The 27326-nt window shown below is 37.0% G+C and overlaps 1 protein-coding gene across 1 annotated transcript; it reads right to left on the bottom strand.

Moving 5' to 3' along the window:
• On the bottom strand, positions 1-26489 carry plpp2b (phospholipid phosphatase 2b). The gene is made up of 6 exons (XM_086089662.1): positions 26050-26489; positions 11229-11380; positions 10891-11153; positions 9441-9498; positions 7313-7489; positions 1-4123 (listed from the first exon to the last, which is right to left on the bottom strand). Exons 1-6 carry the CDS (start codon positions 26105-26107, stop codon positions 3977-3979), a joined length of 855 nt encoding a protein of 284 aa, XP_085945788.1. The 5' UTR covers positions 26108-26489; the 3' UTR covers positions 1-3976.
• Positions 26490-27326: the final 837 nt, after the last annotated feature.

The raw sequence follows: 27326 nt of genomic DNA on the forward strand, positions 1-27326 counted from the left end.
TGCAGATTACATGTTTATTGCAAAATGTACAAGCAAACACAACATAAAGCATGTAATTACAAGGCAACACGCACTCAATAGCACCTAGTTGAAGGCACACGCTGATAAAACATCATAGGCTGAGAACATTGGCGACGCCCGCACCTATGCGTGTGCACAGGTGCGACACTTCATCTGGAGCAGCCGTTTGCGCTTGTTTGTCGATACCGCATTATTAGCGGCCACATCTCGGGTCTGCGTCCGACCCGTCGTCGGATGGCGAATCCGTCCTGCTTTCTTCACAAAAACACAGCTGTGTGTGTGTGTGTGAGCTTTCACCACGGCGGCCATTTTGTCCCGCTGAGGACATCTGGCTTACATTTGGAAAACAGTGGTGAGCAAACTACGGCTTGGGGGCCACAAAGGGCCAATCTCTGTTCTTTAAAAGTATGGTCCAGATTTGAAACGATTCTACAAAATGACCTTGGCTAATCTGTCCGTTCTCTCGGCTTGACACAAACATTACTTAACAACAATAAAACAATTTAGAAGACGCACATCCTTCGCAGCATTCTTAAGATAGAGCATGTGCGGCTCAAAGTGGCAAGCAGGGTGATTGCACTAGAAAAATAGAAACATACATTTACAATAAATTAACACAGTTTTTGTTAAAAAAAAAAAGTGTTTCATCTTTACATTGGACTATAAAAGTTTTATTTTTTTTATTTTTTTATTGGGCAACGTGGTAGTGGTATATGCACAAAGCTTTACAAATCCACATTGCAGTCCGTTCTCACTCACATGAAATCCACAAGCAACGCAAGACACAAAGATGGTCAACTGCGCTCACTTCATACAATTCACGCACACGCACAATCTACCGATAGAGTTGTATGGACAAGTCTGCCTTTTCAATTGCAATAATGCAAGCATCAATCGTGTGGAATCGATTGTCCAATAAGTAAGTGACACAAAATGGAGTACACGTAAAATTCATTGCAAAATTACTTTTTCTTCTATTAAGATTTTTCTTGTAAATTTCAGAGTTTTGACTGCATTCAAGTCGTCGTCTGACTTTTGTCTGGAACGGTTTTAATGCAAAATTACAACTCGTCTCTAGCGAAACGATGTTCTTGTTTTATTCGCTTTTAGACATTTTAGAGCTTTTTGACATTTTCAAGACATACAGTATATTGTGTTCAATGATTAGAGGGGAAAAAAAGTTTTCCCGTTTTTCATTATAATCTAAAATAGGGCATGACTGCCATCTACTGGTGGTTGAGCATTAGTAAAGTTGTTGTTGTTTGAAACGTACAGTGGCACAGCATCAGATGCTCCCCTACCGAGCCCTGTTGAAAAAGGGAATTGACTAGTATTGGCAACGAATGGGTTAAAAGAAATTTCCCATGCAGGTAGAAATGTGTTCTTGTCAAGTTATGACTTTTTCTTGTGCAGTATTAAAAAAAATGCTCCCAAATTTCAACAAATATGATTCAAGTACAGAACAATTTAAATGTTTCCCGATTCAAATATTTTTTTTCTTATATTACACGTTTCCACCAAAAGCAATATTACTATAAAAAATTGAAATATTCAACTTTTTTCAGGGTGCTTGCAGGAATCACAAAGGTAAATTTTAGACCTTTATGAGAATTTTTTTTAGACCAACTTCAATTCATAGCGAGCTGGTGCTTTCCAGGGCCTTCACGCCCAAAAGGCTCCAACTTGAGATATTTTTTGGCGTACTTTGCCATTTTACAGAAACACGTTGTCGACACTCCCCATTCTGACTAACTGCATAAACTCGGTGGAAATCAAAACTTGGAAGGGTACGGGGTACGCGGTAGTGGACACATTGAGCCACCTAAATATAACGCGACATTCACACCAAAAGCGAAGGGAGCGTTTCGCCTCGCTTTACTCACGAGTGTTTCACTGCCAGAGTGTACACGGGCGCTTCATTTGTGCACACCGGAGAGAGAGAGAGAGAGAGGCTTTGCTTCACTTATCGCAGCCACTACGGCAAAACTCCGCTCAGATTAAAAAAAAAAAAAAAGTTGCACCAGTGCCATCAAGTGGGCAACACTGTGCTATATTGCTTTAGCTAACGCAGGGTTCTACGTTAAGCCTTTTCGGGCGGTGGCCCTGCCAGAACCAGCACTGGCCCTTGGTCAATTGAACACTTTTCAAATCGATACGATTAATCGTCCTCACGTGTGTATTTTTTTAGTTTATTTATTTATTTAACAAACGATTCACCAATCTCGAGTGTTGAAATTGCTTTGTTTCTTTGATGACGCAATGTCAACGATTAAACAAACGTTCCGTTTTTGAGGATGACGGCAACACAGCACATCACCAGAAGAAGAAAAAAAAAAAAGAGGGAAAAAGATAAGAGAATAAATAATGTAATGATTCCTAATAAGAGATAAAGTAACTCACAATTAGTCAAACATAACTCTAAAACATTTTATATTATATATTAAAGTGTTGATTTCATCACATTTATTGATCAAATTTCTAGGGCCATTTTGTATTTTTACCTGTGTCCAGACACTCTGTACAATACACAATCAAATGAATTTCAAAAAACTAAATACGTAAATAAAATAAAAGTAAAATACCTAGTGGCCATATATAAGTCGCATTCAAAATAAATAGTTAAATTCAATACAACAGCGCGCCTAAAGTAGCTCCCCTTTAACCTGTTTCCACACAAACTGCAGTGTCTCCGTCTGAACACTTGGTGGCACACTGGGTCTCACCCACAAAATGACGTACTCCGTAGACAGCCGAAGAAGAGAGCCGCTAAAGGATTGTTTAGCGTCATGCGCTAACTTCGAATCGAAGCTGTTAATAATGTATAGAGACAAATACAATTGCAGAGAATGCTGCCAGATTATCAAACGCAATGTCCGCTACAGGCACAGACAGCGACCCCCGCCAATTAAAACTATTTACGGCAATCGAAGGCTTATCTGCCGTGAATCGAACGCAACAAGCTAGATGCTATGCTAACCGCTACAACTACCTGCCCGCCCGAACTACACTGATTGCAAAACAAACGCACCCCTGAAATGCACCTCTTTGCTTTTGGTGAGGACGTTTTTCAACACGCAGACAGTGGAAACAACAACACAACAGGCACATTTTTTTTTCTACAGACAGTTCTCGGAATAGACGGAGCGGATATAAGAATTTAAGACTTGGGTAAATTAAATTCTAGACCTGGGATGAAAATATAGGCGTTAAAAAACAACAACACATTTAAGGCCTAAAATGTACGTTTTTGAATTTGAGACTTTTAGACCCTGCAGGAACCTTTTTTTTCTAGTAATTTTGTATCATTTCTTGAAAAATACAAAATGAGCCTAAAATGTAAGTTTTTGAATTTGAGACTTTTTTAGGCTCCGCAGGAACTTCTTTTTTTTCTTCTTGAAAAATACAAAATGAGCTCAAAATTCTGCCGCTCGCTCACTTCTTAACCGGAACACGTACGAGGACGAATACACCGTAACGCTTTCAGATTCCATTTCTCCAAATTGACTCGCCCTGCTTAAATTTGTCATGCTAATACTACAATTGCATTATTGTCTTTGTCAAGGCAGAATTTGTCTTGTCCTAGATTGTGCAGGTGTACCTCATGATGAGGAAAACTCATGCGGTAGTAGTAGCGCGCCTTGAAGAGAATCCACACCAAAGCGACATCAATACGAAAATGAGAAATAAGAACGAGCGAGCGAACGCAAGCTTGTCGTTAGCCGGCATTGCCCTCTCGCGTCATTTTCGAGTCTTTGCCTTCAACAATAACAATCGGCGCGTGCCTTCATACGCTGCCTCCGGGAGGACAAGGAGGCGTTTAGGAGAGGATGAAGGCCCTCGCTCAGTCTAGTGGTAGTGAGCAGAAGGGAGGCGAGTGGTTGAGTCAAAGCGGGAGGGCAGCGCGCCGGTGGGGCGGCGGCGGGTACCGTGCGGTTGGCGGCGGGTACCGTGCGGGTCACACCGGGTGGCAGTTGTAATGGTTGCCGTGCTCCGAGTCGACAAATTGAAGGCTGGGCTTCCTCTCTGGCTCCTCGCTGTCGACATGCTCGGGCTTGGCGCGGCATGGTGGCCGCTTCTTGAAAAAGTCCGACACGTAACGCACCTGCGATGCACAGATGTCAAAAATGTTTTCACACAGAAACACAGCAACGTCATTCAACACCCCACCAAACTGATAGTCGTAAAATTACATTAATTCTTACAGTACTTTTTTGTAATAGTGTCATTTTCCTTATCATTTCAGTTTTTCTAGAATAAAAATATGATTTTATTTTCATAAAATTAAACAATTAAAAAAATATATAGCTTTTATTATTAGATTTTTTTTGACAGAACCTTTTACAACATAATTTGTGTCTTTATTCTAGCTACATTATGACTATTTTTGTTAACCTTTTGGTATGTTTGCACCAACTTTAACTCCAGTCTTTTGAAATTCGAAATGTATTCTTGCATCACATTACAGTTTGCTTTCTTATATTTAAACTGCCGTTTTGAGATATTACAACTTTTTTCTTATTTTGCAGCTTTTCACCCTCCACACAATTTGTGATATTTTTCTTGTAAAATGACTGTAAAAAAACAACAACCTAACATTACTATTTAAAAAAAGTGTCTTATTAAATTTTTATTTATTTATTCACAAATTTCCCCTCTATTTTGTGGCCTTTAAAAAAACTTTTGCGGCTTTTTTTTTTTAAACCCCATTCTTGTGTTTTTTTTGTAGGAGTTCAGTTTTTTTTTTATTATAAATAATTCAGCTTCTTTTTTCTTGCCTGCTTATGTCTTTTTTTTTTAATTACACAACTTTTTTTCTCCAGTAGTTGTCTTTTTTTAGCTCACCCCTTTTCTTGTAATATCGCCACTTTTTGCATGTAAAATATAATTTGTACTTTTTTTCTCTCTCTATATTGTTTTTCTTATTGCGAAATGATTTCCTCACTATCCTGTTTTTTCTTAAAATATGTACATGAGACATGTACATAAAAGCTGGGAAAGTGTGATCAAGTATGTCTGGCGCGCGCACACACATACGCACACGGAAAGCAGAGGTGGTAAAGCGCAAGACCCACGAGAGAATCTAATTGCATGCAGCACCATGAAGGCCAAAGGTGGCCTCTCATTTCCAAAGCATTTACGTATGTGTTTGCACGCACGCACGCACACACACGCAGACACATTCCTGTTAAATTCTTTTCGACATACATTTTTACCTTGAATTTTCCCAACTTACTCCCCCCAACCCCTCAAAATTTTGTGACTGTTTCCTTGGAAAATTATGACTTTGTTCTCATAAAATTACAAAATATTTGTTCTAATAAACTTTAAACTACTATACTAATACTACTACTAATAATATAATTATATTCCATCGATTTCTTCTTCTAAAATTAGGACCTGTTATTCATACTGCAACACCTTTTTCTTGTTAAATTTCTATTTCATTATCGTCAATATATTTTTTTAAATATATATTTTTTTATAAATAATATTGTGTCTTGTTACATAAATTATGACCTTCACATCACACGCTCGGTAATTTCCACAAGATGGTGCTGAGTGTCGTTCTAAATAATAAAGAGTTCCAGCTGTATGAAGTGAGAAGAATGGTTTGAGGTTCAGTCAAGGGTACGTGTGTGTGTGTGTGTGTGTGTGTCAAGTCACACTTCTTTCCGCGCTCACTTCCCGTCTAGATGAAATGTAATGCGAGCAAGAAATGAAGCCAAAGTATTCCTGTGGTGAGAATTGTGTTAAACATGCTCTGATGTGGACAATCCCACCCAGTTTCGCTTCCCTTTAAGCAAAAATAAAATAAAAGAAATCCCAACATCACGTTGATTGCAGTTACTGTCTTAGCATCTTTACACTAAACTAATATTAAAAGCAAATATTACGCTTCCCACGAGAAATTGCTAAAATGCCAATGAAAGAAAATAGCTGAGGACTAAGAACTTGCTTCGTCACAACATTATCATAGCTATCTACCAATATGGCTCAAATATGCCCCCTAGGGGGTGTTAGCAATGTCAGGCTGAGCAAACTAATTTAGTTTCTTTACTTTGTGTGTTTCGTTTTCCTATTTACTAAACTATTGAGCAGTCTTACTATATTATTCAATGTTGATTCCTCTCATGTTAATTCAAATTCATTTGTTTAGTCATTTGTGTTGTTTCTATGCTGACTGTGTACTTTAAAAAATGACTACATACAGAATGTATTATTATCTAAAAGCTATTAAACACCCCAAATAAAAACAAATTTAAACCAAAGTATTAATAAGACAAAAGTGAAGCACAAAAAAAATACAATAAAAAAACACGCCCTATTAAAAAGCTAAAAAAAACCTAAGCACAAAACAACTAAAAAAAAAAAAAACTTAAGCACAAGCACAAATGAATTAAAAGAAAAACTAAAATAAAATATGCACAGATAAAAAGCTGTAAAAAAAGAAGCTAAATAATAAGCTAAAAAAAAGCTAAGCATGAATAAAAGCAATAAAAAAGCTAAAAAAAAAACACACAAAAAACTATGTACTAATAAAAAGCTGGAAAACCTAATAAGCAAAAAGAAAAAGAAAAAAAAGCTAAGCTAGGTAGAAGTAGAAGCTAAAATTTTTTTTACCAGTAAGCATGAATTGAAAACAAAACAGCTACAAGAAAACTATGTACTAATAAAGCTAGAAAGGATGCAAAGTATTGATTTAAAAAATATAAAAAAAGCCAAGCAAAAATACTAAGAAAAGTAAAAAAAAACAAGTTAATTAAACTAGTTAATTGTTAATGAAAAGCTAGAAAAAAACTAAACACTAAAAAACTAAAACTAAAAAAACAACAATATTCATTTAGGCATGAAATTAACTAATAAATAAAAAAAGCTTAGCATAAATAAAAAGGTACAAAAAGTTTAACTAATAGAAAGCAAAAAAAAAAAAAGATAACAAGAAGCTAAAATAAATAAATAAAATAACCTACCAAAAAGCAGCAAAAAAATAAATCTGTGTTTTAGCCTTCAGCAACATTAGCATGATGCTACTGTGTCCTACCTGGTTCACTGCTAAAGACAACTAAAGCAGATGAAGAGAATGTCATTACAGCGGACCACCACTAGCGAAAACCGCATATACCCCCCAAAATAACTTTACATTTGTCAAAATATTGAAATTAAATCTGCTATGTATGAGAGTATGGATGGGTCCACTGTTAATAAATACAAGCTAGCGCGACACATGAACGGGCGCAGTACTCATTATGAACGGTTGTTACGAATTTGTCAGCGCGTGTTGCATACTCACATTGAGCACGGCAACGAGCGCCCCCTGCAGCATCCCCACCAGCACGTCGCTCCAGTGGTGCTTGTAATCGGAGACGCGCGTGTAGCCCACGTAGACGGCGAAGGCCACCAGGAAGAACTGCACGGTGGGCCGCAGGAGTCGGGCCCACTTGGCCACCAGCCGGGCCTGCACGTACAGCTGCGGGCGAACAGCGACAGGAAGCTGCAGTCAGTCGGCCAATCGCTAGTAGCCATTACGTACGGGCAGGTTAGTACTGAAAAATCAACGTGTGGTTTTTCGTCTGTGGGCCAACACGTTTACTGGCTGTGACAATGGCCGAAACGTGATTCACAGCCACAAAAAGCAGACCAGTTGTGAAGGTGCAGCACATTGACAATTATGTGAATCTATATACATGACAATAACATAAACATGCAACTAGAAATATAATAATAGGGAATAGGACTCATCATTATGGTAACACCTTTATTCAGAGATTTTATATATATATACACACATAAATATATATATTTTTTTGTAGTTTAACCTCATTCGTTACATTTAAAATCTTTCAACAATTTTAGTTTACATTTATGTTTATTCCTAGTTGAACTATATTTGTATTTGTTTCTATTTTAATTCAGCACATGTGTTTTTCTTCTTTACATATGGTATTTTTTATTTGATTTTATTTCACTTATTGGCATTTAAATGAATTAATCTTGCACGTTTAATTTTCATTCATAACTTGTATTTTAATTTAGTATATTAATTATCATGCTTTAAAAAAAACAAAAAATTTCCAACTTTATTTATTTGTATTTGAATTAGTTTAGACCTTTTTAACATTAAATTCATTGGCGTACCATCCATTCATTTAAAGCTCATTTGTATTTAAATGGATTTTATATTTTAATATATCTATCATGTATGTCATGCATTATTAATTTAAAAAAATATTTGTATTTTAATTCATTTATAGTTTTAGATTTTTATTAATATTTTTGTCATGGACATTAAAATTTGTTAATTTGTATTCAGTAATAAATAATGCAGATTTTACTTTTTGTTTATTATTTAAAACGTATTTAATTAATTTGTTTGTAATTTATATTTCAACTACCATGCATGTTCTTTGATTTATTTTCCATTTTATTTATTTTATTTTATTTTTTATCAGGTATGTTAACTAGCCTGCTGTAATAGTGTCAGTTATTTTTTAAACAGTAAATAGGACTACAGTACGGTACATGGATCTCTATACAAGTAGACTTCAACTTCAAATTTTGAATAAATGGTCTTTTTAAAAAAATTTTTTTTACTGAAGTTGGCAGCTGTCCAGACTGAGCATGGCTGCTGGTGAAGGCGCAAAACTTGGCATGACACCTCCACTCGGCCACATGCAAAAAGTCCAGCCTCACTATTGATAAAAAACACTGGACACTATTATTAGAAAGTAATGAAGCGCTGCGAATGAAAATAAACGGCCTTCGCTGCTTTACTTGGCCTCCAAATGTGCGCCGTTGTCTGTCTGTCTGTGTGTGTGTCTCTTTGTCAGTCCGTCTGTGCCAGTGTTTATGCGTAAGGGATGAGGCCAAGGCTAATCAAGTGGAACATCACGTCTCTGCCGGGAAGTAAGCAGGCAGGCCATTGCTCACAACTTGCACCAAAATTTTCCACTCAACTTATCGCCATGTTGGGGGGGGAAAAAAAAAACATCCCTTATAAGGCTTTTGAGGCTGGGTGTGCGTCAAGTGCGAAGGTCTGCTGCACGGGCCATCTGGGGATTGTTAGATCTGATCATGTGAAACAACACATCACATGCAGATTGCCATCAAATACTCGAGTGGCATCAGCATTCGTCACAAGTTTGTCAGGGGTCATGTTAAGATCAAACGTTGGAAGAGTTCCTGCATCTTACAGTCGTGACAAATGACATTTTACACAGTTAGGAGGATTCACTAAGAGTGTAATTATTAACATTTTAAATAGTTTAAAGCCAAAACTAGTCCTAGACTTGCCTTTTGCACCTGAATCATAAAAAAATAAAATAAATATAAAAACATCACAAGTGCCCTGTGGTATCATTTCTTAGTGACTGAATTAAACAGCTTCTTCAAAGTTGTAACATGTCATAAATGTGGCTTACCGCGAGGAAGAGCATGCAATACATGCCGAAAGACGAGTGACCCGAGTAGAAGGACAGCCTGGAAACAGAAGAAATAATCATGTCAATTCAAATGGACATATGAATGTATATGATATATGCATATGAGCTAACATAAAAACGAACATTTCTCTAAACTTGGCAAGTTGGGCATTGATTTCTCGTACAGGACAATGGCCAAAATGGTAAATTTGACTCAAAATGGCAGACTTTCTTTGTCTTTTTGAGTATGGCTACCTAACACTGTTTTGTGGGGCTACTCACGACAGACATGTCTAGCAAAACGAATACTGTTAAAAAAGGAAGTCAACCGTAAACATTTCTTGACAATGTGTGACCTCACTAGTCTAAACATGACATTCTGATTAATATTAATATTTGTGAAACATGAGTTATAAAGCAAAATCCAGTCGTTTTTATCAATATCAGAAGGCGGCCATTTTGTCACTTGCTGTTGCCTGAAGATGACATCATGGTTGCTCAGGTCTCAGGTAACGACCAATCACAGCTCACCTGTTTTCTGAAAATACCGTATTTAGACTAATAGGGATGCATAGAACATATTATTGTCAAGATTAAGCGATATGGGATCTGGGGATACATTTTAAATCTTGAAGTTTGAAGGACCACTGGAAATGTCCAAAATGACCCTTAAAGTGGCGGATTTCCCGTTTATTTTCAGGCATAGATTCGAGAGCAGGGGTGTCAAACGTAGGGCCCGCCAAGGGGTTTAATCAAGCCCACGTGATGATCTTGTAAAGTAAAAAAATAAAATAAAATAAAAATATTGGATCAATTAACAGACAGCCAACATCAAAACATATAAATTTGTAATTTCACAAGCAATCGTCGGATGAGCAATGCAACTTGTACACAGAATTGACCTGGAAGCCATTATTTTACACACAACCTAGAGTTACGGTTTGTTGAAAACAAAAACTAAAACATAAACCAACATAAATCAAACATAAACGTGCTTAATACAACACGCATTCAGCTACTGGTAACACAGACACATATGACATGGAGTGACGTCCTGTGACTTCATTAAATGCGCCAACACAATGCATTCTGGGAACAATATACATGCAAAACAGGTAGGTATAACACACCCAAAACTCATATGGGTGTTGCCGTGTTCCATTTGCTTTTGTGTTATTTTTTGGAACAATAAATTTACAGTTGAGTGCCGCCACTTATTTAGGTGTATAACTGACGCCCAATTATTTTTAAATTATACATCATTATTTTGCACATGCTCGCCATGCCTACAAAATTTTTATGTTACCCATTGAAACTGGGCGTCATTTTATTTTTCAGGGCCATCCTGCAGATCAAATGTCAATTAGCAGTACAGCCTGGGCATACGGATTCATTTCGCCTGATAATAATAATAATAATAACAACACTGACCTACTTGTGGTCGTCTTACCTGGACTCTGTGACGTCCTGAGGATTGCCCGTGCAGTTGATCATCTGCACGTAGCCCGTGCACACTTTAGGCGCACACACGGCCATAAAGTTGGGCCTGGGCCGGCCGATGGTGAACTTGGCCAGGTCGGTGAGCGACTGGCTGACCGCGGCTCCGAACAGGAAGGTGCCCACGACCTTGTAGAGGGCAGCCACGTACTGGTTAAAGTCGGAATTGGAGTAAATCCTTTTGCTGTACACCAGATATGCTTCTCCGGATGAAATCTGGGTCAGATAAGGAAACGGGTCTGTTGAGTGAGTGAGTTTTGGCAGCAGTGGAAGGGAAGAACAAAAACGTACAATGACGACTGTGCAGGGGATGGTGACGGCGGCCAGCATGATGTGGCTGATGGTGTCCGTTTTGAGCGGGTACTTGATGCTTTCGTCGTCGCAGTACACGCCCCTCTGGTAAGGTTTGAAGACGATGGTCATGATGATGAAGGGCAGTGCCGCTGTAGTTACAAAAAACAAAAAGTCCAATTTGAGATTTTTGACTTGCATCTCGGCAGACAGATTAGTAGGGAAGTACTCTGCATATTTATAAGAAAAGGCGCCCAAAACTCACAAGATAACTTTTATTTTTCAACAATGGGAAGATTTGCAATCACATCATTGCGCGGAAAGCCCCCCAAAAAATTGATGCACGATTGCAAGAAAAAAAGTCCCAAAATTTTTTGAATCCTTATTTATTTATTTTGAAAATTGACACTCTTATTACGCTGTAAACGTAAATATCTATGATAGATAATATTCAGAGAATAAAGTTGCAATTTCAGAAGCCTAAAACAAGATAAAAAAAAGAAAAAGAAAATTGTAGTACTAGAATAAAATCCTGATATGAGAATTAAGTTATATCAGACAAACTAGTAATTGAAAATAAGAACAAAGATACATTTACTATATTAAGATAATAATAATAATTATTTTTTGCTTATGAGATGACTTAAAAAAAATCATATTACTAAAATACTGACATATAAAGTTTGTTTTCAAAAAAAGGATTATGTGGAAAAACATTAAGCTACATCAACAACAAAAACAACATTAATTAAGAGAAGATTACATTTTTAAAATGAAAAATGAAATGTGCACAGCCGTATTTCTTTAACAAAAATCATACGTGTAAAAACAAAACAAAAAATTTAAAAATTTGTAATATACATACATTTGTAATTTACAAGAATATAGTACAAGTTCAATAATTATGACAAAAAGAACATTTGAGAAAATTTTACAATTTCACAAGATTTATTTTTAGTATTAGTAAACAATGACAATGGAATCTTTACTTTTTTTTTATGAGAAATTCTGAAAGTGTACTATGTTTCAAGTATTTTAGTTACCTTATGTAGCCTTTCAGTATATGAATGTCATTTTTTAAATAACTCTGACAGTGTCCACTCAACATTAGCATCCGAAACGCTTGTCATGGATCCCATCGGTGCAGGTGTACCTAATTAAGTGTCTAATGGAGGCATTGGAATCCACACTTATCACAAGGCAAACCGCTTGCCAGGAAATGCCAGAGCCACACTAAACGTAAGAAAAACAGCTCAGCATGATCCTCTATAGTATTCGATTTCTCGATGAAGTGGACCCCTCCCGTTCTTTCGGCTGTGCAGTTGACATGATGAAAGGGGGAACGACCGGACAAAACTTCTTCTCGTAAAATTACTAGTTAATTCTCGTCCTATTTCTACTTTCTTTTCATCATGATGACATTTTATAATATGGAAAAAAAATACTTTGTTATAGTATAATTTCCTTTTTCTTCTTCTCAATGTGGCCCTGATAACCTTTCGTACAAATACAAAACGTTTCGCATAAACAGCCCTCCTACCCACTCGGTATCAACGCCGTGAATGCCGTTCTGTTCTGTGTGTTGTCTCGTTTCCAAGGTGATGAGTGCTGACATTTGATTAGGAACACAGCAGCAACAGGCAGCGTGAGTGTCCCTCAGACACTATCAAGACCAAGAGAGCAAAACACAAGCTGTGTGTGTGTGTGTGCTAAGGGGAGCAGACAATAAGTCTTTTATAGGATGAGGTCACCGGGCAACCTTGGAGCGATGCACTTCAGCCCCACGAGGAAGACGACACAGGGTTTGACCTTGATGCATGCAGTCAGACTTAAAGTAAAGTGAGTCAAGGGGATTTAAAGCGTGCGACAATGGGCGCTCAGTACTTTAAAGGGCAAGTACGCAATGCATGCTAGTCAGCAGCAAGTTCATACATACGATCAACTGCATCCTGGTAGTAGCACGAGTCAGACTTTGTCCAGTCATAAATCAAGGCACCACTGTAAATGACAACCACGATAATGAATAATAGAGATGGGCAAGCCCCGATATTAGGTATCGGTATTGGGCTGAAAAGAATAAAGTCATAATATTTGTAAATTAATCATAATATTAATAAAGAGGCCGGTGTTGAAAATAAAAATTTAGTCTAATCTTTGTATAAACCTGGTAAAATGAACATACACACGGCCAATATTTTGAGATAAATAAATAAAAAAATTTTTACCAAATAGTAAGTTTTTTGGAAAAAAATAAATCTTATATTTATATAAATAAATATATATACATACATACACTAAATAAAAGCTTTCAGCCTGAATATTTTTAACGAGACATGTTTACTGCCAGAAATATGGTGGCACTCATTTAACAATATCATCATTATTTCAACAAACTCTTATAAATCTGTAATATGCTTGGTTTTAGAATAATTAAGCTAAGTATAGTAAACCATGTTTATACATTTGAGATGTTCCATTTAACTCTCTTAAAAGGCCATACTTTGATAATGTACGTAGGAGGAAGTGGAAAAGGGAACATTACTGTGGAAAGCAAATGACTCACAATTGTTAATAATGGTTAAAGAGTAAATATAATTAAAACTGTGCCAAGCCAACGCAGTGACGAACGTGGAAAGCGACTTTCACTTGCAGCATTCAGTTCTCCCAATATTAATGTTAACATATTGCCATCGCCATATTGTACTGAGGAGTAAATGAAGTACTAAAATAACCATAATTTTGATTTGTTGTTTTGAGCTGCGAATTATTATTTATTTTTTTATTACGAGCACCAGCTCTGCTGGCAGCATATTTCAGTTTGACAGATTAACAATGAACAATTCTTCAAAATGGCAAGTTCCGCAAGCTGTTTATTGTCACTTGCAATTTTACAGTAAAACTAATTATAAAACAAAGAGAATTATATCATGTGTATTTAACCAAAGCACATTGTTTGTTTTACAAAAGTCCGCTTCTGTTCGTCTATAATTTGCCAGGTTGTGAAACTGCGATTCAAATTTGGAATCACCACAATAAAAGTAATATTGGGTGTTTTTCTGCAGATGATAAAAAAATATCTTCTATGGTCTGTCTACATATGGTGCCAAACTGTTTTCAAATGCTCGTAGCTTAAAGGGTAAAATGCCGCAATTATCGATGCTATTTGCTAACCCGTTTAATGGCAGTTTACATTGTGTGTTAGCATTAAGATAGCGGATATTCCAAAGTTATGCAAAGTTTTTATTGCTATTTAATAGTAATTTTCTTTGCTTTATGTTTAGTTTGATAGAACCTAGGGTGACCAGATTCCCGTCTTGACCGGCCCAGTTCTGTTTTTGAGCTTTGGATCCTGCGTCCTGGTGGATTCCGCTAACCTAATTTATTTGTCCCGATGTTACACAAGTTTTGTCGTCTGATTTTTTGCCACGTGTATGTCAATCACTCAGTTGTCAGAGCAATTCATACGAAAACCCCTTTAAAAGAGAATTTAACTGTTAAATTCCTTCTTATTTACTTCCAAATTCACATCTGAGTTGTCATTTGCATCTAATCGGTAGCAGGATGGACTTAAATAGCAGGCGTTGACCAGAACTAGAACTACTTCCTGCTTTGGCATCTAAGAATTATGGGAAATGTAGTCTGACTATCCACTGTGGTCGCCAGTCAGACAATTTTCTAGCGGTATATTTCCAAATCGCCGGTAGGTAAGCTGCACACCAGCTCCCAATAGCTGTCGGGACCGATCAAAGTTGGATAATGGTGGTGAGTGCGCCGACTTGCTTACCGCTGTTGAACTGTCAACCAAGATAGCATTTAGCATTAGCGGTTGAGGCGCATGTCGGCCGTCTTCTGTCCCTGTTGATGAAGAGTGACTAGCGGTGAAATTTATTGTATATTGCATCCAAATTTTTCATATGTTGTTTCTAACCCTTATTATTATTATACTTATCAATGTAGCATTAAATTTTTTGGGCCATGAAACAACTCCCACACAATACATCCGATTTACACGCCATTTTGAAAATATATCGTTTGATTCCACATTATTTACAGTATTGGCACAATTTATTGTTAAATATCAACTTTTCTGCATTCATTTTCAATGGGACTGACATTGAACTTTTTCCAAGTCCCACTTTCCACGCCCACTTCCATACATACAACTTCTCATCATTACCAGCTCTCTGATACTGCTTAGTGGATGTCATTCGTTCCACTTTCCCATCTAAATGAAGGATGGGTACTGCATTGCTAGATGGCGCTATTGAGTGCCCCCCCCCCCCCTCTTTCCATTGGATATCATAAGTTCCACTTTCAGATAACACTTTTCCATATACATTTCAACTTGCTTCAAAACTTCACGCTTCCCGGGTTCAAGTGTTCTTTTTATTCATTTAGCTTTCAACTACGATTAATACTTTGTAATTTTCACATAATTTATCTTTCAATTTACTTCATCTTAGCATTCAGCTATTAGCATTCAGCATTCCCATGCAACATCTTCAGAAATTGCACTTAGTCTAGTTTTTAAGTAAACTTCAACTGGGAGGTGATCGTACCACGATGAACCTTTAAGTCAGGTCACGCCTGTCTCAAGGCACCACTGCGTTGATGACATTTTGATGCTTTTGGACGATTAACATCGGCCCCATGCAAGCCTTTTACCATCAGCAGCCGCTCGATTATGATGGATGGCCAGCGCACATCCACTACACTCATCAATCGTCTGCCTTTCCGTAAGTGTTTGCCACGGCCCCCTCTCCATCTTCTGTCTCCAGCTGGCTAGCGAGGAGGCAGAGAGGGGAGAGTAGGGGGCAGGCATCATAAAATGATACCAGAGCAGCACACTTTTGCTTCCAACTATATTTCATGTGCACCTACTTCCAAATATGACTTCAGATATTTCCAGACTGCTGACTGTGGAACTGTCTGTGTCAAAACATGACATCAGCCAACACTAACGTGGCGTGTTTGGCTTGAAACACAACAGTTTTAGCACATCATTTATTAAAAGGGTACATACGGCTGATTATTTGCTGTTTTAAAAGCATTGTAAATGTCACTTCAATTTCATGCATGAATTATGACAACACCTAAACCTGTTTTTAAAGTTGTTTAACTCATTCACTGCCATCGACGGCTATAGACGTCTAAAATCCATTTGAACTATTTCTATTAGTTTACATTTTTTTCCACTTTTAACAAGAGTATGAAAACATAGGGACATTTTTTTTTATTATACATTTAGAACAGATATAAAATTTGCGATTAATTGTGAGTCCAAATCCTTTGATTTCAGCATATCAACTGTGACTGATTTCTGTAGTCCTTCAATTAAAAAAGAAGAAGAAAAGATTATAAAAAAAATTGGGGCGTCAGGCAATTAAAAGTTTTAATTGAAATTAATCGAATGACTTCACTAGTTAACGCACAATTAATCACAAAATTTATATCGGTTCCAAATGTACAATAAAAAAAATCTAGGTTTTCATACTCTTGTTAACAAAAGTGGGGAAAAAAATTTAATTAATAGAAATATAGCCGTCTATAGCCGTCAATGGCACTAAATGAGTTAATATGTTTTCTGTTAAATGTTGAACTTCATTATAGAGAGGATAGCTTTTCAAAAGCCACTTTCTTCTATATGCATTAGTCTTTAGTCTGACATCAGTCACTTTGGAGAATAAGATTAAAAAATGTTCTTCTATATGCATTCGTGTCAAACGATTTTGAACAGTAAAGACTCCAATGTCTAAGGAATGCTTTTGTTGGCATTAGCGGCAAAATAATATAACTTGCCATCCCGGGTGTGTACTCAAACAAACTGCTGAAAAGCATGCACAGACACAGAGCGGCGGCGGGTCCAAAATAGATGCATCTGTAGACAAACTGGGCCTCCAAGAGACCACGAGACAAGCCCGCAAGACGGAGCGACACCACTTAAAGAGCGAGCGCTTGGTCTCATTGGAGCTTAACACAGACATCTTGCTGACAGCGTGGACTGACTTTATTTAGGAGAGAAAAGGGAGAAGCGTCTGTCAGGATGGGGCACCTGGCTTCTACGGAATGGCCGTCTGGAATGTGGCCAGGCTAATCTCCCGCAAAGGGGAGGTCTGTTAGAAGGTACAGGATGTTGGGATCAGGATTTCCTTCTTGGATAAAGGCAGACTCATTTTGTATTGGATTTTGATGCTTAACTATATATATATATATATATATATATATATATATATATATATATATATATATATATATATATATATATATATATATATATATATTGCACAAGAGAAGTAGTAATGTTACGTTCTTTAATACGAATAAGTCTCAGGATGCATGAATATAATAGAAAAATGTTTCAATTAGACATGAGCCTATTTTAATTCTTATGGTATGATAACTGTGAGCAAAAAATGTCACAGTATCAAAATTATAGCTCTAAAATGACCCCTCTCTATTTTTTTTCATATTTAGATAAATAAAAACTAAACTGCATTTATTTAACTTAATCTATTATTTTTAAAGAAAATATATAATATTTAGTAGAAGAAACGTGTACCATGTTAAGTTTAAATAAATAAATAAATGTATTTTAATTCTTCTAAATTACATATTCCGATTACTGGTGAGCTATTTTTAGAACAGATCTGCAACTTTTTTATATTTTTTATATTTAAGTAAATAAAAAACTAAACTGAATTTTTTTTAAACACAATCTATTATTTTTAAACAAAATATAGATTATTTAATAGAAAAAAATGTACCCCATGTTAAGTTTAAATAAATAAATGTGTTTTAATTCTTCTAAATTACATATTCCTATTACTGGTGAGCTATTTTTAGAACAGATCTGCAACTTTTTTATATTTTTTATATTTAAGTAAATAAAAAACTAAACTGAATTTTTTTTAAACACAATCTATTATTTTTAAACAAAATATAGATTATTTAATAGAAAAAAATGTACCCCATGTTAAGTTTAAATAAATAAATGTGTTTTAATTCTTCTAAATTACATATTCCTATTACTGGTGAGCTATTTTTAGAACAGACCTGTGGGCTAATTAATACCACAAGGCACCATCTGCTTTTTATTCCCCGTTTTTTGTTTACGATAATGCACATTAAAAGCCATCTGTGTTTGCAGTATCTTATCTTGCTCCCCCCCTTCCTCCTCCGTTATGCACCGAGAAAGAGAAAGAAAAAAGTTAATTGGAGGCAATTACTTCAAAGAGGTGGCTCGATTACTCAACTATGCAAGCAGCCAATCATATTGGGCCCTGCTTAGACATTCCCTCAAAAAAGAAAAGCGCTAAATAACAACCAGTATTAGTGATTATTGAAATTGTGACCTTTTAAAAACCGCGGTAAACAGCCAAACTGGTAATCGGCCAATGCCTAGTTTCAATATCAGCCAATTATTATTTTTTTATATTAACCTGAAATTAAACCAATGACGGAAAGAAATAGTTACAAAGGTTTTTTTTTTTTTTAAAGAAATCCGGAATATTCCAAGAAATACAGCAAGTTGTAATATTATGAGAAAAAGTTAAAATGTAATGCTAAAAAAAACTATAGTAATGTTAGAATATTAGAAGAAAAACAGCAATTAGTAATAAAAAGTTTATGTCGTCATTATTTTAATTAATGTATTTTTCTTCACAGAAAAGTAATTACTCGAATATAATATCACAAAAAAATAAGCAGCAGGGTTAAGAGAATAAAGTTGCATTTTTTTCAGGGCGCATACAAGAATAAAATCACTTTTTAATGCCGATAAAAACTGTGATATAACTTTACAAAGTTGTATTTTCAGTACTGTAAATTGGCGATATAAATGTAATGCAATCTCTGGAGCAAGATGACAGCGCGGAAAGAAAATGACTCGCCCCACTCATTCACATCCTCCACTCTGTTTTTATCCCATTCATTCTTCCCCGGCCACCCGCCTGCCTGTTATTGTCTTGTGTGCAGCATCCTCCCACACACTTCTCGTTCTCATGTAAATATAGAGAGAGCCCCATTTAGAATGCACATGTGCAATTACGCCGGACCTTGGGGACCGCAGTGGCACGTCGCAGCCTGGATTGCTTATTCCGATTTCCATCCGGACGTCCCGTCGGAGCGCCTGGCAACGACTCGTCCAACCTGCTGCACCTGCACGACCGTGCCGAGGACGGCCATTCTCCTTCAATTTTCACAAACGCAGCTGTTGTTTTCATTGGTTCCATTCTTATGCACATTTTCAAGGTGTGTTGGGAGAGAGAGGTGTAACTTCAAGGTCACACGTGTGGGAACGCTCTTTGCGCCAACTCATATTCTTGGCAGTGAAAAGGTCGCCATGCAGTTTCCATGCGGGATTGGCCGGGCCCAAAACAAAGTGATTTTTCTGGTTGCTGGTTTGGCAAAGATTTGCTTACTAAAACTCACATGCACATAGTCAAGTGTCAAATGTCCTCTGATGGCTTTTCCGTGACTTTAAATGGCTTGCATTAAATTAGCCGGCGGCGACTTTGCGCACATGGCTCTTCGTTTGCAGTTTGGATGCAGATGGGTCAACATCTGTTTTGGAGGGAGTTGCCACAAGTGTCCAATAAGGCCACAAAATATTGCGAGATTTAACCTATGGTGCCTTTCTGGGTATTCTTTTTGTAACACCTGAAGCTCGTTGGAGAAGTAGCAAAAAATGTCAGGAAAGCCTACAAGAACAGCTAAACTTTATTTGGGAAGAAGCAGAGGCACTTAAAATGGTGGCACGTGTAATTCCAAACACAACCACACTTATTATTTATTTGTTAATTATTTATTTCCAACCAAGTTGTACAGGTTAAAGTTCACATTTAAGAGGAAGTCCCCCCCCCCCCAAATATCGACAATAATATGTTTTATGCAGCCCTACTAGTCTAAATATGGTATTCTGGTTAATATTTCGTTAGTGGAATATGAGTTATGCAAAATCCAGCAGTTTTTACCAATATGAGACGGTGGCTATTTTGTCACTTGCTGCCGGGTGAAAATGACATCACAGTTACTCAGGTAACAACCAATCACAGCTCAGCTTCAGAAAACAGGTGAGCTGTGATTGGTCGTTGCCTAAGCCCTGGGCAACTGTGATGTCATCTCCAGTCGCCAGGAAGTGGCAAATGGCCGCTTCATAGCTCATATTCCAAAAATGAATGTCATGTTTAGACGAGTGAGGTCACATATAACATATTATTGTCATGAAATGTTTAAGGTTGACTTCTCCTTTAAGGCTATAATAACCTTTGAAAAAAGGCCCAGATTGGCATTAGCAATGTGGAAGTTAACAGCTGATCAGTTGGTAACAGTTAGCGACTTAGCATCAAAATTACTATTATGTATAATTACGGCAAAAATGACAAATCAAAATCAAACAATCTGCAAATGAGTTTTGGGATCACAGTTTACTGTCAAAACTATTAAGCAGAATTGGAGTGTAACAAGAGGACATTAACTGTGCCGTAATATTTTTATCCTGCGTGTCAGAGAACTTTTATTAAAGAAATCTGCTAACTGTTTTGTTGTGAAAAGGGGGTACTCTCGCACCTGGAGTTAGCTTTCTGTGGTCACAATCAGTTAGGACCAATGTCCGTCTTGGCTAGCTGTTCGCGTTGTAAACATTCCAGGCATACCAGAACGCGCCCCAGCAAACCATGAGACGGGTCTTCAACAAGAAAGCTACGAATTTTAAGCACAACTGTTGATAGCTAGGCAGGTGCTAACTGCTAACATGTTGAACTAAAGACGCACCTGTTGATGATCTGTTTACATACCACATGCAGTTACGTCACCATAAGGATTTTCGAGGGTGGTGGGAGTATATCAATAACACCACTGTATACAAATATTTGTCTCTCTCTGGAGTGCCTGTCCACACAAAGTGTCAAATCAAACAAAGTCAATCTTTAAGTATCTGCTTAGCTCTGAAAATGTGTCCTGACTTGTTATCTACCCCACTGCTAAATAATGGGGCTAATTAACTCATTCACTGCCATTGACGGCTATAGACGTCAAACATTCATTTGAACTATTTCTATTAGTGTTTCACTTTTGTTAATAAGAGTATGAAAACCTAAAAAATATATATATTGTACAATTAGAACAGATATAAAATTTGTGATTAATCGTGAGTTAATTACTGAAGTCACGTGATAAATTACAATGAAAAATGTTATTCACCTGACGCGATTTAAAAAAAAAAGATGAAAAGATTATAAAAAATGTGGGGCGTCAGGCGATTAAAAATTTAATTGTAATTAATCGCATGACTTCTCTAGTTAACTCACGATTAATCACAAATTTTATATCTGTTCTAAATGTACAATAATTTTTATTTTTTTAGGTTTTCACATTCTTGTTAACAAAAGTGGAAAAAAAAGTTTAACTAATAGAAATAGTTCACATGAATTTTTGACGTCTATAGCCGTCAATGGCAGTGAATGAGTTAAAGGACTAATCGATAGGATCATCGATTCCCAAAAAGATGACTTTGTGACGGCGCTAATTTTAAGTTACAGCGTTGTCCGCTACTCAACCCTCACGGTCCTCTCCACAACACTTTAATTAAAGGCGCCGCGAAGCAACAAAACAACCCGACGTCCCTTCTTCTTGACGGTCTCAGCCCGAGACGGCCTGACTCAGGGTGAAGGTATGTGCTGAGCCTTCACTGCTGGCCTCTGGAATTCCAATTGAGTGCAGGAACGCCCAACTTCAACAGTCACACCAAATCCTGCCGCTGCTGCCCATTCTTTTATTTTTAATCCCTGCTGCTTCGCCCGAGCCATCATTCACGCATGCTTAGCTGCGGGAGGAGGTGGCGGCGAGGTCGACCGAGGGCTGCCAGTCAATGAGTCGTCTGGGTTTGCTTGAAAAAAAGCGTTTGCGGTGGAGGGATGGAATGAAAGAAGCGGGCCACACAGGTTTAAAACCAAAGCGTAAATGTCCACAGAGGGAGATCAAGTCGGCCAGAATGAATGTGACTTCAAAGATGGGCAATATACGCACTGTGTGGCCCTCATGGAACTATGAGCATGTGACAAGTGTGCGTTTGTCTGAGCTCTCAACGCTGTTATAAACATGGTGTTATTATTCCTCAAGTGGTGACCAAAAGCAAAAATTAAATGTGCAAAAAAAAAAAGCTGTCTTTTTTCACTATGCTACGTAGCTTAGAGCTTTCTAGCAATCAAGGGAACCTCCGTAAGACATCATTCACTTGACGGGGCTAAATGCAAATACGACACATCAAAGTCTCACATGACCTTATTTTAGTTTAAACTGTGAATAAACCACATACTAAGATCTAAAAAACAAAACAAAAAAAAACCACTTTGAATCTTTCAAGCTAATCTTACATTACTCTTAAAAATAAAGAATCAGTCAATATGTATCATTTCACCTTAGTCACCAATTGACTTTGTGGACCACTGATAAGATAGTCAGACAGTATATGGAAGTAAAAAAAACAACAACAAAAAACAAGAGACTTTATATCCAAAAATACAAAGTAACCACAGGGTGCAGGGTTAGACACAGATGGCCTCGAAGAAAAAACTCGACAAAGACATCTAGACCATGAAACCTTGACATACTGACAAACGTGTCACTTAGCAACTCCAGTTAGGGCCGTGTTCAATTCTATGACAAAATAAAGGCCTACATGACAAAATACAGGACCATAACAAATAGCAACCGACAACATCACAAACCAAAACATAGTCGCAACACGTTCAAAAATGACACGAGCAATTATGCTATTAGGCTAACGATTTGGGAACTTTAACTTTTCTGTAAAATTGCAATTTGATACGAGATGTAAAATATTATCTCTAGTTTTTCGACAATGTGCAATGAATACTTTTAATATGTCCAATACAACATTACATACATTAAACTCATTCACTGCCATTGACGACTATAGACGTCAAAAATGAATTTGAATTATTAGTTTCACATTTTTTTCCACTTTTGTTAACAGGAGTATGAAAACCTAGATTTTTTTTATTGTACATTTAGAACAGATAGAATTTTTTTTGATGAATCTTGAGTTAACTAGTGAAGTCATGTGATTAATTACAATTAAAATTAAAATTGTAATCGCCTGATGCCCCTAATAAAAAAATAAAGAAAAGATTATAAAAAATTAGGGGCGTCAGACGATTACATTTTTTAAATTGTAATTAATCGATTAATCACAAATTTTATATCTGTTATAAATGCACAATAAAAAAATTCTAGGTTTTCATACTCGTTAACTAAAGTGGAAAAAAAGTGAAACTAATATAGTTCAAATGAATTTTTGACGTCTATAGCCGTCAATGGCAGTGAATGAGTCAATGATAATTTAAAACAGAAAAATCAGCTTTTTTAAGTATAAAACGTTGTTTTGTTAGTAGATTTTCCAAATGGCGTTGTCATACACTAAGCCAATTGCTGTGTTAACCACAATAAAAGCAGACTACACTAAACAGCCATCTTGCTCTTTATATGCAAGAGTAATGCATGCCAATCCCATTCAAAGGCTTCATACATCCTACCCAAACAAAAGTGCACTATTAGAAACATAACTGTGAAAAAAAAAAGAAGAAGAAGACGTTTGGGCCCCAGAGGAACATACGCGTGTTCGGTTTCCATGACGCTGCTCTCCCGAGGAAAAACTATCCCCACCAAGACGACTTCCTGAGAACGCAGGAAGAACCATCTTCCCAGGAAAAGCTGCAGTACCACCGATAAAGTGAGAATAATACGAGGAAACGCTTGCAAACAATAGAGAAAAATGTACAGTTTGGAGAATGAATACACTGGTGGTACTTGAAAATGAGACATTATGTACTATAGACATTCTATTTCGGTGCTCATAACAAAAGATGTGCAATTCCATGTGTAGTCATTTGGAATGTGGGTGTGTACAGGATCTCCTTTATGAACTAAGATATACGCCTACTACTTTGCTGATTAAGTGACAACCATGCCTTGGGAGAGGTAAACCCTGATATTGCCTCTTGCAGCCAACACCCACTGGCTCTCTACACTTACAGTACAGTATATGCACACTTCACAACTTTCACAATTTAACCCCCCCCGAGTTATGATGATATATAGTAAATTCTATTGCAGTACCACATCAAGAAATATATATATATATATATATATTTAGGTAATAATACAGATTATAAAATGTTCTATCCTTGGGATACTTTGACTGAATGTTCAATTTAATGTTATGCACAAAAATAATAAAAATAAATAAATACAAATAAAATAAATAATATTTCAGGAAGAATAAGGTGAAATGCAACACTAGGAGAGTGAAAAAAACAGAAAGGTTATGTAATGGTTTAGTACTGTAATTAATCCAGGGATCGCGAGTAATTAGCCTTTAAAAAAAAATTCAATTACAACTAACTTTAATCCCAAAGCAATTTAATATGATTTTAAACTCATTTTACAACACTACCCTTAAAATACATGCAAGACTCTCTGTAACGTCCAACAACCCAGGCTAAGCTTAGCTCCTCCCCAAGACACAAAACTTGTCTCTCAGTAGAGATGCACCACTTCTATATGCTTCCTTGGTACCCATTACTGTACTACTTTCCTACCGAGCCAGGGATTTAACGGCATTTCAGAACGAGAACAAAAACTGCAAAGAGATGCGGAGAGTATAATAGAAAAAAAATTGGTTGAATTCAAAAATAGCAAACCAGAAATATGTAGGCGATTATTGGATTAATGGCAACGTTGTATTTAAAAAAAAAAAGAAAAGAAAAAAAAGAAAAAAAAGACACTGAATGCATATTCATTGAGTGGTGAAGCTGTTTGACAAGGGCAGGTCCAGCTATGAATGACACAAAGGAATCAGAATCACTGCCGGATTGGAAGTGCTGCTCTTTCCACACTATAATTCCCGGCTCACAAAGCAGAATGTAGCAAAATGGAACGTTTGCACTTCCAAAAATTACATTCCGAGACAATGACTAACAAAGTAGAATGGAAATATTTTTACAGTGAGAAAACGCATGCAAACAAAACTACTAACCAAACCGGAAAAGTATTTTGTGCCCATAAAAGCAGACGTTCAGTATGATGACATGATGTCAAGCCATTATTGCAACTGAGACCTGGATGGCAGGACGCCAAAACAGAGCACTAGATGCAGGATGATTATGCGACATGCAACCATCAGGAGAACCAAACTCACTGGACACTTTATTAGGTACATCCCTCCATCCATCTTCCTGGAGTGATCACAGTGTGTGTAGCGCTTCCTGTGTACTACTCTGAGAAAACCGCAAAAATGCTGCACCATTTATGTCAAATTTATATTTTACTTCACAATCTTATTAATCGGCCCAAAGCTAAGATATGTAGTAGTAACATGTTTAGTAGGTGTTTTTAAGCACTTTTTAAATTTTTTTTGTGCACCCACAAGTTATGGTTCTCAGACGCAGAAGGATTTGTTTGGAAGCAGAAACATCTAACTGCATACTTAATTATACAATACACATTTAACACAATAATAGATATTTTGGGGGAGTCATACAGTGCTGAAGCTGGAAATGGAACATTCCTGGTTAGATTCTTGGCAAAGAAAAAGGGAATATCACATTTCCATAAACAAACATTCCAGCTTCCTGCTCTGTCCACTCCACTGAGGAGGAGAATGGGGAATCATTTGGGGAAAGTGGATTACATACACAAGAATGGCCAACCTAACATTGGAGAGTCAAATCTAGACCACAGTAACTGTCACAACACACACGTATAGTAAAACTACAGGCAAAATAATTTGAAGCATACTCACCGACGGACACGCACAGCACGTCCATAAGCACGTACAGCTTCTTCTTCACACCCTTCATGTTGCTTCGCCGTCGTTTCAACTTCACTTTTGGCGCATTTGGGATGAAGAAACAAACTCAAACCGTACCTGTAAACAACTCCATTATGCTCGCCTTTGCTACATGACAAAAACAAAACGCAACCTGCATTACGGGTTCTTCCGGGGTAATCGCGCGTTTACCTGTGCGCGTGCGCGCACGCACACAAACACTAGTGCTTGCCTCTGTCAAAAAGTGTGGGGAAAAGTCGTAAAATTTTGAAGTGAAAATAAAGAAAGAAGTACTGTTTGCGTTCTGGAATATTTTACGAGAGACTCCGGACAGAGCATCCAAACATCTTTCCAGTCCACGCCGTTGTGGGGAAGGCAAAGCACAGCACCCAGAACTGCGGCGACACTGGGCGCCTCCCCCTTACGTCTCCATTTCTCCCTCCCATTTTCCTGTTTCCTGTCTTCCTCGAGACTCAAGGAGGAAAAATGGAAGGAGGGGGCAAATTAACCCCCCACAAACAAATAATTACAAAAAAAAAAAATAATAATAATTACAAACAAGCAAGAAATAGATATAAAATGGACAAGCTGATAAATAAATTAAAAATTAATAATTGCGATTATTATTTTACAAATTTCACCCACAAGGGGGGGCGGGGGGGGGGGGGGTCCTCAGATGACGCCAGGTTACCTGTACAGAAATTAATTAAATTTTGTATTAAGCTGCACTGTGGCACATTTTAAATGTATATATTTATTAAATGACATAAATACATTGACAAACGCACGCGCACACAGTTAAGTTAAGTTAGAAAATAACTGTGTTTTCAATGAATATCAAGTCAAATTAATTACAAAAAAAGCAGTGCTGTTCTACATACTTTTCTGTACATTTTGACCTCGTGCACAGTCTAATAATAACCTAGTTTAGGTCCATTGGTTGGCCCATTCTCAAAAGTCTTGTAGGTATTTATCATGTGTGCTTGTTGCCACTCTGCTTGCAGCTATTGGAACATGTTTTGGACAGCAAAACTACATTTGCTTGCAGTTTGCTTAGTTCAGCAAGCCTGAGCGTCCAAACACTCATTTTAATTGCACTTCTGTCAAGACTAAAGTGAAATACATGAAGTAGATGAACACATTATGTTGGTCGAGTGAAACATTACATTGAAGAGTGTCAGATTTAATTTCAGTGTAGAAATGCATTTCAAATGTGTTTTTCCTGCCCCCTTCTGGGATTTTTCAGTAAC

This window comes from Leptonotus elevatus, chromosome 11 (assembly GCF_054856555.1).
Source record: "Leptonotus elevatus isolate MCC_2025b chromosome 11, RoL_Lele_1.0, whole genome shotgun sequence".
Lineage (NCBI taxonomy): Eukaryota > Metazoa > Chordata > Actinopteri > Syngnathiformes > Syngnathidae > Leptonotus > Leptonotus elevatus.

Bases quoted from the DNA above. Each gene is read 5' to 3' on its own strand.
- plpp2b (XM_086089662.1), bottom strand. From the start codon at position 26,107: ATGAAGGGTGTGAAGAAGAAGCTGTACGTGCTTATGGACGTGCTGTGC. The intron at 11,381-26,049 runs GTGAGTATGCTT...TTGTAACTACAG, and splicing joins CGTGCTGTGCGTGTCCGTCG to CGGCACTGCCCTTCATCATC. The intron at 9,499-10,890 runs GTAAGACGACCA...TTCTGTTTCCAG, and splicing joins CAGGACGTCACAGAGTCCAG to GCTGTCCTTCTACTCGGGTC.